Raw genomic sequence first — 14,784 nt, forward strand, 5'->3', positions numbered from 1 at the left:
TTGATATAACTACTTTTATACACTTGCATTAGTTCAACAGTAAGTGAAACTCAAATATGGAATATTAAAGCATGCATACAATATTGAGGGGATTCAATGCAACCACCTGCACAGTGCAAAGTGTCCTCCACCTGCATAGAAATAAATAAAAAATGGAGGCGGAGTCACACACACACACACTCACACACACACACACACACACACACACACACTCAACCTGTAGACCTGTCTGCGAGGAGAGAGGACAGAGGAGGAGGACCAGAGGAGAGAGGAGAAGGAGGATTATCTGTAGAATAAACTGAACCAGGAGGAGAAGGAGGAGGAGAAACACCATCTATCTGTCCTCACACCTCTCTATCTCCTCCCCCACACACACATCTGACTGCTTGTTTTGGGAGGAAAGGACGCGTGTTCGATGGCTCCGCGACGAGGAGGCTTCACGGCGGGTTAGCATACGTTAGCTTACGTTAGCATACGTTAGCTTACGTTAGCTTAGCATCGCGGGAACAACAAGGTCAGTCTGCAGCCTGGTGACGTCGATGTTTATTTTAATCACGACATGTGTGTAAAGAAGAGAGTGTTAGCATGAGAGGCTAAGCTAAGGCTAGCTGCGATGTAAGCTAGCTAGGTGTGTGTGTGTGTGTGTGTGTGTGTGTGTGTGTGTGTGTGTGTGTGTGTGGTGTGTGGTGTGTGTTTCCGCCTAGAATAAAACAGGTGCATCTCTGCGAGAGCGACGCTCAGATTCAGGGGCAGCGCTCAGCGAGGCTAAGCTAACAGATAGCTAACAGAGAGCTAACAGTAACAGAGAGCTAACAGTCATCTAACAGTGAGCTAACAGAGAGCTAACAGTGAGCTAACAGTCATCCAACAGTGAGCTAACAGTGAGCTAACAGTCATCTAACAGTGAGCTAACAGTGAGCTAACAGAGAGCTAACAGTGAGCTAACAGTCATCTAACAGTGAGCTAACAGTAACAGTGAGCTAACAGTGAGCTAACAGTCATCTAACAGAGAGCTAACAGTAACAGAGAGCTAACAGTGAGCTAACAGTCATCTAACAGTGAGCTAACAGAGAGCTAACAGTAACAGAGAGCTAACAGTGAGCTAACAGTCAACTAACAGAGAGCTAACAGTGAGCTAACAGTAACAGTGAGCTAACAGTGAGCTAACAGTGAGCTAACAGTAACAGTGAGCTAACAGTAACAGTCAGCTAACAGTGAGCTAACAGTCAGCTCACTGTTAGCTAACAGTGAGCTAACAGTAACAGCTGCTCACTGTTAGCTCACTGTTACTGTGAGCTAACAGTGAGCTAAGTGAGCTAACAGCTCAGACTGAGCTAACAGTCAGCTAATCACTGTTAACAGTGAGCTAACAGTGAGCTAACTGTTAGCTGTGAGCTAAGCTCAGTAGCTCACTGCTAGATCACAGTGAGCTGAACTGAGTTAGCTCACTGTTAGTTGACTGTTAGCTGACTGTTAGCTCACTGTTGGATGTCAGCTCACTGTTAGCTGACTGCTAGCTCACTGTTAGCTGACTGTTAGCTCACTGTTGTTGACTGCTAGATCACTGTTAGCTCACTGTTAGCTGACTATTAGCTGACTGTTAGCTGACTAGCTGAGCTCACTGTTAGCTCACTGTTAGCTCACTGTTAGCTCACTGTTACTGTTAGCTCACTGTTAGCTCACTGCTAGATCACTGTTAGCTCACTGTTAGCTCACTGTTACTGTTAGCTCACTGTTACTGTTAGCTGACTGTTAGCTCACTGTTAGCTCACTGCTAGATCACTGTTACTGTTAGCTCACTGTTAGCTCACTGTTAGCTGACTGTTAGCTCACTGTTAGTTGACTGTTAGCTGACTGTTAGCTCACTGTTGGATGACTTCTAGCTCACTGTTAGCTGACTGCTAGCTCACTGTTAGCTGACTGTTAGCTCACTGTTAGTTGACTGCTAGATCACTGTTAGCTCACTGTTAGCTCACTGTTAGCTGACTGTTAGCTCACTGTTACTGTTAGCTCACTGTTAGCTCACTGTTAGCTCACTGTTACTGTTAGCTCACTGTTAGCTAACTTCAACTAGCTAACGTTAACTAACTGCAATGTTAACTAACGTTAGTTAACATTTCAGTTAGTTAACGTTAGCTAGTTAACTGAAATGTTAGCTAACTAACTAACTGAAATGTTAACTAACATTAGCTAACCTTAACTAGCTAATGCTAACTAACTGAAATGTTAGCTAACATTTGAGTTAGTTAGCTAGCGTTAGCTGTAAAACGGTTAACCGGCTACTGGGACACAAACGTCAGTCCTGAAACGTTTCATTGTCGTAGCATTGTCGTAGCATTGTGGGTGTTTTGCTTTAATCACACGACAGTAAACATTGTCACTTTTAACCACAGGGTCTCCATCGTTTGTCGATGTTAACTTGGGAAAGGGCTGGTTTAGGCTAACGTTAACTTAATGTTTTATTAGTTAGCTTGAATTTCCGCCAACGTGTTTTTAACGTTTTGTTTTAGTTGCTTTTTCTTTTAGCCTTATGTTGTTATAAAGTATAACAAGTTTGATCACGTGTGGGTAGTAAAGTCACAATAAACAGTTGGAAATGTAAAATTAAATCAGTTTACACGCATTTTCAGATACAAGTGCCACTTGTTGGGAAGCTTTGCTGAGCGTTTGCATTGTTTTTCCACTTGTAACTTTACTCTTGCTTCAGGCTTTAGACACCTCCTGAATACATAGAAATACACTAAAAAGGATTTGTTGACTTTTAACTTTAGGTTTTTTTACATTATAGTAGTGTTACCCCTCCCGTAGAGTTAAAACGAGTTGCTCTCAGGTCATCATGCCACGTTAGACGTTCACTCAGCCAAGGCCGAGTTTGTGTTTTCTCTCCACATATTTCATTACTTGGGTTGAACTGTGTGTGTGTCTGTGTCTGTGTGTGTGGTGGGGGGGCAACACAAGGGAAACATCCAATCCGCAAAGCAAGCTTGTCTTGTGGATATGTTTGTTATTCAGCTCATGCACTATCTGGAGGCTGCTGGATGTGGTACGTCAATTCAATTGGCCCTGAGTGCCACTGTGCATCGGAGCCCTAATTATTTTTGATGTTTTTTGGAGTTTTAACCACTGTTGAGCTGCAGAAAGCGTGGATACAGTGGTTGTAAATGGTCTAGTCCCCCCCCCCTTTTAGTAGTGCAGGCGTCAATTTGAAATGACACACACACACACACACACACACACACACACACACACACACACACACACACACACACACACACACACACTAAAGCTTGTGTCATTGTACTGTTTAACATACATTAAAAAGGGCTCCTCGTAGAAACAATGAGGTGTTTAGTGGGAAATTAGGTTGTACTATACTCAACTCTGAAAATAAATATTGTAAATAACACTTTTATAGAAACTTTGTTAAGTGCTTGGCCTTTTTAAAACTATATGTCTTAAATATTTTAGCAGTGTGCCGTAAAGCTTAGCCCCAATGGAGATGGTCATGACAATAACAATGAGGAACAATTATCACTTCTTCAATTAGAAATCTTACCAAGGCAGAGTTTTCCTTACTGTAATGGTGATAAAGTACATGGCATACGTTTAATTTTAAAGTTCTTCCCAATGTTTTTTAAGTAAAGATGCACTGATCCACTTTTTTACATTCCGATCAGATACCTGATTTTGGAAATATACCGATTTAATTCAAATATCAGAGCTCTTTTTGCAAACCATTTGCATTCAAATTTAAATGTATTCCAAGGCAATTTATTTGAGCTGAAGATAAAGTATGCTTCACATACAAATAGATGTAGGAGTGCAAATTCTTCCTTTTTAATGTTTATTATTTATTTTTTTAAACTTGAACAAATCAAGTGCACAGAAGAATTATCACCTACGACAAGATTTTTATTCATAAGTTCAAAAGAGAGACGAGTTCAATAGCATATTGACAACTCCTTCAAGTGTATATTTACACTCTCAAAAACCACATTGAATAAGTTTGAAACAACAATGTGCGTGGCTGCTTCTTCTATCTGCTTTTGTTAAAATATAGTGTGTGGTGTGACAAGATGTCTTCATACGCACATTTCATTTCGATCAAGTGATAAAAGTCGAGGCCAGAGGTCTGTTTGTGTCAGACGTTGAATGGGTGAAGTGGTGAGAGGTTGCCATGGCTACCATGCAGAGTTAATAATCAGAAGTAATAGCGCTTTATATATGGCAGACTAGATTTTTAATACCTGCTGTAAGTAGCCTGAATGTCGAATGGTTTATTGAGAGCACCGCGAGTGAATCTCCCTGTCAGCCTAAATAGCCAAAAGAGAGTCACTGACTGACAAAACACATGGCAGGCCGTGTCAGTTTATATACACGTAAGTGAGCGTTTTGAATTAATCTTTATTGAGAGGACCACGAGTGCCTCTCACCACCTGTGTAACGAGATGGAAGACAGTCACTGTTGCTGTGTTTGTGGTTGGAAAAACGGAACACCGTTTATCTGAAAATACAATCAATAGTTATTTGTTGTTTATCTGGTTTATCTACTGTTATGGGCGTGGAGCAACCCATTGACTTCCGTGCTAAAGATGCTAGTGTGGCTAACTAGCTTCTTTGTAGCCATAACACGGCCGGTAGGGACATACCCCAACATTATAACATTCATATGGATCAATACGTTGATCGGTGACCTCACTTCGATATTGGATAAGTGAATTAAGTCATCTTGGAACTAGATACCGATATTTGATCGAATCGGTCCCATCTCTATTTTTAAAGGAAATCCTGTCAACAAGTGACATGGCTTCATCTTGTTAAGCCTTGTTTAGATTGTTGGCTTTTTCCTCAAATGACACATCCTCATTACACGCTTTTTACTATGCACGTTCATCATAACATTGTTTTGTTCATTTGAACCGCGTGCAAACGGCGCTTCAAATCGGCACACTGAAACGTTTCATATTTTTTTAATGAGATGTTTGAATTGTTCTCTGAATTACTCACACACTGTGAAATGAGAACGTGATAGAATCTAGGCCACATTATGGAAAGCTTACTTTGATGCTCGGATGTGGCTTTTTCTTTTTCCCCTCCGTGTGTGTGTGTGTATGTGAGGCAACAGCCTGAGGTGAGGTGTGCTCATTCTGAATTAAATTAAGCTTATGGGTAAAACCTATTTTCATGTTAATGTGTGTGTTTTACATTTAAACTCTACTTGATAGATGAATCAAGCAATATGTTTTGCCTTTAAACTCAGCTGGCATATTGTAAGCTTTTGAAGATTCAGCCTTTTAAGGTGAAGAGACTCGTTGGTGTTTTGTTCCTTTTAGAAGTAAAGATGCCAGATAAGGTGCATGTCTCAACCTGGTTAGGTGAGACGTGACTCGGTTTGCGAGTAGGCGGCAAAATGTCACGTTAGCCAAAACGGATAACCAGCGTTACTACTTTTTTCATATTTCAGAGTGACTCTTCTTGTTGTATCTTTTATGTTTTCTATTTGTATGTTAATTCTTTGTCCATCCAGCATTTCAGACTACATGCAGCAAGTTTGGATGGTACAGGAGGAGCCCTGTGGATGGGAGTTGATTGTATGTTCTAGTTTTCCCCAGCTGGCTGTCTAGTCATAACAGTACACTGTTGTGCCAGAAACACTCCACCATATACCTGCCGTACATTGTCATTTACACTGAAAACAACATGCATATTTTAAAAGTATGATCCAAGTTGTTGTTGCATATATGTGCCCATGTTTTTATTAGTCACTGGCAGTAGATAGTCTACTGACACAATCTATTTTCCGAGCAAACATTAAACTGACTTTAAGTCCTTTGTCCAGGGATGAATCATACATTTCCCAATGAAAAGAAGTGGGTTGGGCTGTCTCAACAGCACTTGCTGAGCTGTACACCACTATAGAGATACTGTTTTTTACGATCAGAATAAGGTGGGTAGTTTTGTAAAAGGAGTGAAGGTGAGAGTTTGACTTGAATCCACAGAAACCTAAGTTGCAAATGAAGCGGTTAGTGGTAAGAAATTGGCAGGTTAACAGAGGCTGGGTGTTGATCTGGCAGAGATTATTTGAACTACACAATTCATAGTAATGTAGGCGACTATTTTTTATTTTTTTTATTGGCTTCTCCAAAGGCTGATTTATCATTGGTTAAAAAAAGAATAAAGTGACCCAACATTTAATATGCTTAGGCGTCATTTTAATACTAAATTCAACACACAATTACAGAAGGCTATGTTGTTAAGAACTGTGTTTGTCTTTCCCATAAGATTGAAGCCTTATAAGACAAACAATGCCACTAAATTGGTCCAAGGCCAATGTCTTTAAAATAAAAAAATATATATATATTTTCCCATAATTCTTGTCCCTTGCAACATATGATATAAAATGTAAAGGTGTGTGTGCAGACCCTGCAGGTTTTCCTAACATTATTGCCAATTTCCACGGAGACTCTGATCACTCCCACCACCTGCAACAATGTTTTTCTATTGAAAGTCTTTCCGGCCCATTCAGCAGGGAAAATGCAGTCGCTCAACTGTTTAATAAGCCGCCTTTTTTAGAATACATGAATTGCAAACAAGCCCTTATTAAATGGGTTTTTAAAGGTTATAAAAAAATGTCTTCAGACACTGGGAACTAAAACTGAATGAAAATGTTATGGATTTTACACAGATGAAAACTAGATGTTTTTGAATGTCAGACATCTGAGCAGCAGCTATTCAAATTTAAAAAAAGGATTGTGTATGATCGATTGTCCGAGTAGAGCGAAAGCGAGTGGATGAATGAAAGAAGCAAACTCATTTTCTGGAAGCTTATACCTTTTATTTGCTACTGGAGGAGCTAGTTTACTGGAAGGCCATGCATTTGCGTGGATGGTTTATTCTAAGACTGCCTCTTATGTTCAGTAAACATTAGAACTTATTCCAAAACAATGAGGTTGAGAGTATGTCCCTTATTCCTGCCGTATAAGGGAAAATACATGTACATTTGGTGATTAAAACACATGTTTTGGTTCCCATGAGATTCCCGTTGCATTGCAGCGCTCATTTACTGGCTGTTTTTGTTCTATGAATCATCCAAATATTGTGAATGGGGGCGTTTCAAACGGAATGAAACATTCTTAGAAAGGTGGGTTTTGTATAGTTGACAGGTTGTTGATCGAAATGTTGACCAGTGAATGACGTGCTATTTACTAAGACCCTCTGTAATAAGCCTTCTGGGTTCGGAGCTGTTGAGAAGAGGCACGTTTTTGTTCGCGTTGACGTCACAGCTTTGTGCCAGTCGGGCATTAGGATTCCAGGCAATTGCATGACCCTCCTCTGCCCGTTTCTGAGTGCTACAGGATTGAGGTTGGCTGGGTCAGCACAATGGATACTCTAATTCCAACCCCCAGGGCACCTAATTAAAACTTACAACCAAGACAAACAACCTTTTTGACATTCATGCATCTCGTGAGAATCGCTATTGCTAAAAAAAATGCCATGACAGAGAAGTGATGATTAGTAGGAGATCAATATGTCGTTTTTCTAATGTTTATTGCTTTTGAACTACATGTGGATAATCTAAATAGAGAGATATCATTTATGTTGTTGGCAAAAATAAGTAATTGCATGCATTTTGAGATGAGAGGATTCAGCCAGTCTTTGTGTGATGATTTATTTAATCCAAATATTACCTCAGTTAACCTACAAATTATATCTGGAAGACTAATGCGCTGTCAGAAATCCTCCTACCTTCAGTTTCTCTAGATCTTAAATAATAGACATGGAGATTTAAAAAAGACGGTCTCCTTCCTTCCTTATCTTATTCTCTCATTATAAACGCCAAAAAAAACAAGTTTAGCTGTACATGTGTTAAGAAAAATCAGCAAGAATTACAGGTATTTATATACTTTCTAAGTGAATCTCGTCTTTCTGAGAAAATGTAGTTCTTTTAATATTAGCAGGGGGGAAGAAAATAGGTGATTGTGTCTTTTAAAAAAGCAGCAAGGTAGATTTCCCTGAGCTTTTACCCACTACAATCGTCACAATGTTGAGTTTGCTTATTGATATCGAGATATTTGGTCAAACATATTTTAATATTTGATTTTTCTCCATATTGCTGCAACCTGCTCATCCTGCTGCCGTCTGGCAAGAGATACAGAAGTATTTTCCTTTCCTCAGGATAAGAGACTCCTAAATTCTCCCTCCACCATAGAATACAGTTGTTGTTGTTTTTTATGTGTTTATCAAATGAACCTTGTAGTGGAAGATGTGTTGCTATCACGGAATATGAATCTAGCATCCCCACAAACGTTACTCTGTAAGTGTAGTGAATGTTTGCGCTGATGTTTTTGTTTGTGTCACTTTGTCACACTCATGTTTGTTTTTGTTGTGTTTCCCTCGTATAGCTGGCTGACATGGCTGTCTAACAGGCTGCCAAAGACCTCTTCATGGATCACAGAGGACGGCAAAGAGAAACCACCGCATCTGTGAGCAAAGCCAATAACTAGGGGAATCTGATCCACAAGCATATCATCGGACCGACGTCGGTTGCATGTGGCCTCTTAAGTGGTTCATGGACATCTGTTGGGCAGACCAAAGGCCTATTGCTATGCACTATAAACGGAAAGACATGAGCTGTGGGGATGCTGGGAGGAGCACGCTGCTTTCGTGTAGGACTATCCCTCTGGTAATAGGGCTTCTGGTGACCATGGCCCAGGGCGCTGTGCCAGAACCCCAAGATACACTGACGGAGATGATATCTGTGGAGCTAGAGGCTTCTATGCAGTCCTCTGTGCTCTCTGAGCTCCAGGCTGCAGCGTCTACAGTTGGCGAGGGACCTCCTACAGCTATCCTAGATTCCTCTGCAAAGAACGGGGGAGTACACACCGGCATCCCGGACTCCTCGGCGATCGTGGGCCAGGTGTTTCAGTTGAAGGTTCCACCAGGACCGGCCAATGCAACCTGTAATGTCCACGTAAGTAACCTGGAGATTAGATATATATATATATATCATGTGGGGAAATATTTGGCGTTTTAATATTGAATCATTCATTACATCACACAAATGTGTTGGTATTTACAAATATTTGCAAGTAAATGATGACGAACATTTGTTTAATTAGGAAATCTGAATTATGAGTCAATGAAAACAGTATTTGTGTTGATGTATAGAATAATATTTTGGGGAGTATGGAAGGATTTTGTGGTCGTACTGATTTTTTTTCATCCTTTTTATTTTGGGAGGTGCCTTTTTTATAAGTTGAAATGGACCCAGCACCAGTGTCATTTGTGATCTTGTTATTATAGAATGAAAAATGAGTATCACAGAGGAGTGTGTAAACATTTCCTACCTATTTTATTGGTATTTTATGGCCCTAATGGTGACAGCAGTACTTTCCTATGTCTGTAGAAATATGTAATATATAGATATAGATAGTATCCATCCCTTCAGTTCTGATCACCCTATCACCGCTGATTGAACCCGACGTTGGTGCAATTTGTTCCAGTCTGACTTATGAATGAGATGAGATTATTATTATTGGCCAAAGTGGTGATGCAGAATGATATCCTGTCATACTGTAATAACTCAAAATGAAGAGTGATGACTCACATAGTTATCAATGGAAGCTCACCCTGCTTCCTGTTCATATTTGGCAAGATTTGATAAACTGAATGGAATATGGAGGGGGGGTTGGGGAGATAGTAAAAGCATTTCTGTGTTCGCTCTAGATATTTAAAGGATTTGCATAAATCTATTCCGTTTGTTCATCAAGCTCCTGTTTTACTGGCAACTTGGTCAATATCAAACCAGTAAATACAGGGTTTTATGTATGCTAATATATTCAGCATTTTAGTAATTAGCAAACATTTCCTCATTACAACATCACTACTGGCAATATTTACTCATTTCTCTCTTTTTCATCTCTATTTTTTAAAAGTTCCCAGTCAAACTCACTTATTTCAAAACATCACTTTGGTCCTTGTAACTTTTAATGGCCAGTCATAATTAATTCCAGAGTAAATTATCACTTACTGACATGAGTAATGACCTTTTCCTTTTCTGAACCAACTTACATCTCAGAAGTATCCCTGAAGTACAAAACAGTGATTGTGTTTCTTTGTTGTTTCTCCTGTAGCTCACTGAAATGGGAAAGGAGACTTTACCCTATTGGCTCTATTGGGACAAAGAGAGCTGCATTCTGAGAGGCTTGGCCCTGGAGCAGGATAAAGGTGTGTATCATATCTTGGTGTCTGGAGAGGAGATAACTGAGAAGACTGGCAGCCAAGTGTACCCGAGTACGGTGTTCTCTATCGAAGTGTACCCAGAAGAACGTGCAGACACCGAGCCCACCCTGCTCACTCTACAGGCCGATGTCAGCGGCGCCCAGCCTTTCACCTGCGGCGCCGAGGAGCTCGTCACCGTCCTCACCGTCATCCTGGATGCCGACTTGACAAAGATGGTTGCCGAACAGAGGGTCAACTTGCTGGGCGTCATGAGAAAGTTCTCTCACGTGCCCCTGGAGCACATGAGGGTGGTCCCTGTTGTAAACAACCGCTTATTTGACATGTCTGCTTTCATGGCTGGACCAGGGAATGCCAAGAAGGTGGTGGAAAATGGGGCGCTTCTGTCATGGAAACTGGGATGCGCCCTTGACCAGGCCAGTATCCCCGACATTGACAGCGTCCAATCCTCTGCAAAGGACGGGACCATGTCAGCCAGGCTGGGGTACCCAGTGGTCGGCTGGCACATCGTGAACAAAAAGCCCCATGGAGTGAAACGGGTCAGACGGCATTTGTACAATACTCCGACCCCAGTGCCCTCCCTGCTTCCTCCGACGTCTCACCCAGAGCCCCCCGTACGCGTCGTTCCCACACCAACTTCGCCCTCTATCGCCATAGCAACAGACAACTCTGCTCCTCCCGTCCGGGGTCCTTTGCCTCTTCCGGTGAAGCCCACTATGAGGGTCAGAGATCAGATAGCCCACACGCCTGTGTTCGGACCTCCCCAACCCACAAGAGTACTCGGAATCACGAGCACCATCCCAATTCAGCCCACCATGACACGGCCTACAATTGTGGAAGCCACTGCTTTGCCAACACCGCCAAGCACCACCAAAAGACCCAAACCATCCGCCACGAGGAAAACCAAGAAACAAAAAACCACCACCCCAGCTCCCCGGGAGCCCAAGTCCACCACACCTAAACCGCCCAAACGCACCACCCCTCTAACTTTGACTCCCGACCAGAATCAAAACCCAGAGATCCGCAACGCCGTCGATCAGGTGAACGCATGGGTTGGAACGTACTTCGAGGTTAAGATTCCTCCAGATACTTTCTACGACCGAGAGGACGGCACCACTGATAAGCTGCGTTTGACTTTGAAGAAGACTCCTAAAGAGCCAGTGAATGAAACCTCCTGGATCCAGTTCAACAGCACCATCCAGCTTCTGTACGGCCTCCCGGAGGAGCAGCATGAGGGGAAACACGAGTACTTCATGTTGGCCACCGACAAGGGTGGGAAGAGCATCATGGACGCGTTTGAGGTTCAAGTCAACCGTTGGTCCACTAATGACAAACCATCGGTTGTATTTGCTGCTCGTTTCCATGGTGACCCCAAAACGTTAAGCAACGACGTCCACAAGAAGATACTTCTGACCAAAAAGTTAGCTTACGCCCTCGGTGATCGCAACAGCAGCACAGTGACCCTCAGAAGCATCACTAGAGGCTCGATCGTGGTGGAATGGACCAATAACAGCCTCCAGCAAAGCCCCTGTCCAAAGGACCAAATATCAGTTCTCAGCAACAGGATCTCTGATCCTCAAGGGACGCCTAAACTGGCCTTCATCAAAGCCATGGAGCCTGACTTCAAACCCATCAACATCTCCATCCGTGGCACCAATAAATGTCAGAGCTACACCTTCATCCCACCGGGAGAGGTGCCGATGCCGGCTCTCCCCACCGCCACGCCTTCACCGGGGACGGGTCGTAGGAGCAGCGACGACGTCTACCTCCACACCGTCATTCCCGCCGTGGTGGTAGCCGCCCTGCTGCTCATAGCCGGGATCATCGCCATGGTCTGCTACCGCAAGAAGCGCAAGGGGAAGATGACCATCGAGGAGCAGGCCACTTTCATCAAGAAGGGAGTCCCCATAATATTCGCCGATGAGTTGGATGATTCCAAGTCACCCCCGTCCTCCAGCATCCCTCTTATCCTTCAGGAGGAAAAGCCCCCGCTTCCCCCTCCGGAGTACCCCAACATGGCTGGTCCTCACAGCACCCTGCTTAACCAGGATCTGCTGGAGGAGTACTCTATTTATCAAGATGACGATCCTAATGCACCTCCTTACCAGCCCCCGCCCCCATTTACTGTCCCCATAGAGGGCAAAGGCTCTCGCCCCAAGAACATGACCTCATACAGGTCACCGCCTCCCTACGTGCCTCCCTAACGCACACTGGAGCTTTCAGTTTGGAAAGCTGGTGCAATTTTAGGGATGCTTGTTGAAAACTACAACAGGAGTAATTTTACAATGTGTTCAATTAAATGGCTTTGACTTTTGTAGAGGAGCAGGCAACCATACCCACATATTTGACCATCATGGATAAGAAACTATCGTACAAGTACTTCAACTGGCACAGGGCAGACGGATGGGGGGGGGGGGGACGACACTTTGTAATCTTTTTTTTTTTTTTGTTTTGTTGTCCTTCAGATCTGCTTTTGACTTCTTGCATATTCTTTTTCTCTCTGTTTTTTGCCAAGAAGAGTCAATTTTATCTTCAATGATGTACTATTTCTATTGTATAGAAAATAATAAAGAAGCAGGAAAGACTGAAGCCCACAGGGCCTTTTGAGCAGATGTCACCATGACAACAGACTTGAGGCTCCCCCTCACAATGTTAATCTTTATGAGTTCTATATCACTCTTATCTGTCCTTCGGCTAGGTTTACTAAGATTTTGCACCTGTTATTTCTAGAGGGGAATGAAATCCAAAAAGCCAAACCGAAAGCATGAAACACTTTATTTCCACAACAATCCGTCTGTTTCTTCGACTTTGATCTCTCCTTGTTCTCTCCTCTGCTTTGCTCCCTCTTGACAATAACATGCAAACCTTGCACTTATGCAATTTCTTGTTAAACCTTGCACTATGTGTCTTGCGCAGGAATGAACACAGTGAGTGGTAGTCAAACAAGGAGAAAAGAGTTTCCTTTTTTTTTTTTCTTTTGTATCCTTGAACTCACCACGTGACTGAGATTCCTCTGGTACTTGATCACAAAGGACATCACACTTATCACGCCTGTTGTAGACGTAGCCTAATGAAGTTACAAAAACAAATTATGACTTATATTTTTCCTTTTTTTTTTTTTTTTTTTTTTTGTAATGTGTGTGTGTGCCACTAAACCTGCCTGTGAGACGAGTGGTTTTGCTGTTGCCAAGGTGATATCTGTGGTCACAAGGCAAACCATGTGGGGTTGCTCCAACAATAATGAAGGGGCCAATGGAATGCTGTGGTTCACAGCAGGGTGCCAATTGGCGACGTAGCCAATGAGGTGGATCCACTGTCTTATATTCAGTAGGTAGGAGGGGGGGTCTAGAGTACTTTATTATCGCTGCCCTGCCTCGAGGTGTTGCACTGTCATGTTTGGTGCACTGCCTGTTGTCGGTTCAGACGAGGCATGGGGAGAAGGGGATGTACATAATTGTGTGCCTGTGAAAAATTAATCAACTCCATTATGTTAGTGTCATAAGTAAACCTAGTCGGGAACGGGAGGGCCAGAGTGGGAAATAATTTTATTTTTTAATTGTATGTCTAGATTTATGATCACAATCATGGAAAAAAAAAATAAAAAAAAAATAAGACTTTATAGTTTGTGAGGGTACAAAAGAACGTTTACCTACCCGTCACAATAAAATAATGCATTATCTCAATACGATTGGGAACAAAGAAACAACAATATGTGAATTATGTACATTTCATATCTGATATCACCATAAGAAAAAATGGTTAAAAATCTAATGTTTTTACTGAGTTTTTGATACAGTCTTAAACTTGTTTTATGAAAATATATTAATAAAATGTAATACTATTTGTAAAGCCTCAACGATGGTGTATGGTCCCTTTTTTTTTTTTTTTTTTTTTTTTTGAGAAAGTGGAACTTGATTAAACATGTTTTCAATATATATGTGTATAGGTGTATTCAATGGGCTGATAAACACAGTTTACCAGATAAATTAGAATGCCATATACAGTAAATTCAATATGTTTGACGCTTTCCAGATTTATTTTCTCATAATATACGTGTCTTTGTGTAGCCTTGCTTTACAGTATGTTGTCACGTTCTTGTTCATAGAAGCAGGCTACAGTCGAGTCCAATGCCTGGCTGGGTTTGGCTATAACATGAGCTACGGACTCTTTGTTGTAATAAACTAAATGCGCAGCAGGCAGCTCCTGTGAGACCGTCGGGTATTTTAAGAGAAGTGCTCCCTTTCTGTGGAATTCAGGTGGGCAGTTTTTCTTTTTCTGGCTCCGCGCTCCTACGTCTCTTTGTAGAAATATCAATAACAATGACTAATATCTGCTCTTAAACTTTTTTTTTTTTTTTTTTTTTTTTTGCTATAGAGCTTGTGTAATGATGGCTCATTCGGAACGGGTCAAAAACGGTTTCATTTGATTGTGACCTGTGCTGCCTTGAAATTTCATTTTCAGAACAAGTTTCAATACAAGACATTTTGATCCGTTCTTGTGAAGTCCTAGAAAAACAAACCTTGAATCGCTCTGAAGGCTTTTGGT

At 41.9% G+C, this 14,784-nt stretch overlaps 1 protein-coding gene across 1 annotated transcript; it reads left to right on the top strand.

Moving 5' to 3' along the window:
- Positions 1-201: 201 nt before the first annotated feature.
- Positions 202-13,851, top strand: LOC129099676 (dystroglycan 1-like). Its single transcript, XM_054609012.1, has 3 exons — positions 202-514; positions 8,403-8,971; positions 10,134-13,851. Exons 2-3 carry the CDS (start codon positions 8,549-8,551, stop codon positions 12,441-12,443), a joined length of 2,733 nt encoding a protein of 910 aa, XP_054464987.1. The 5' UTR covers positions 202-514; positions 8,403-8,548; the 3' UTR covers positions 12,444-13,851.
- The last annotated feature ends 933 nt before the right edge of the window (positions 13,852-14,784 follow it).

The sequence above is a fragment of the Anoplopoma fimbria genome, chromosome 12 (assembly GCF_027596085.1).
Source record: "Anoplopoma fimbria isolate UVic2021 breed Golden Eagle Sablefish chromosome 12, Afim_UVic_2022, whole genome shotgun sequence".
Taxonomy (NCBI): Eukaryota; Metazoa; Chordata; class Actinopteri; order Perciformes; family Anoplopomatidae; genus Anoplopoma; species Anoplopoma fimbria.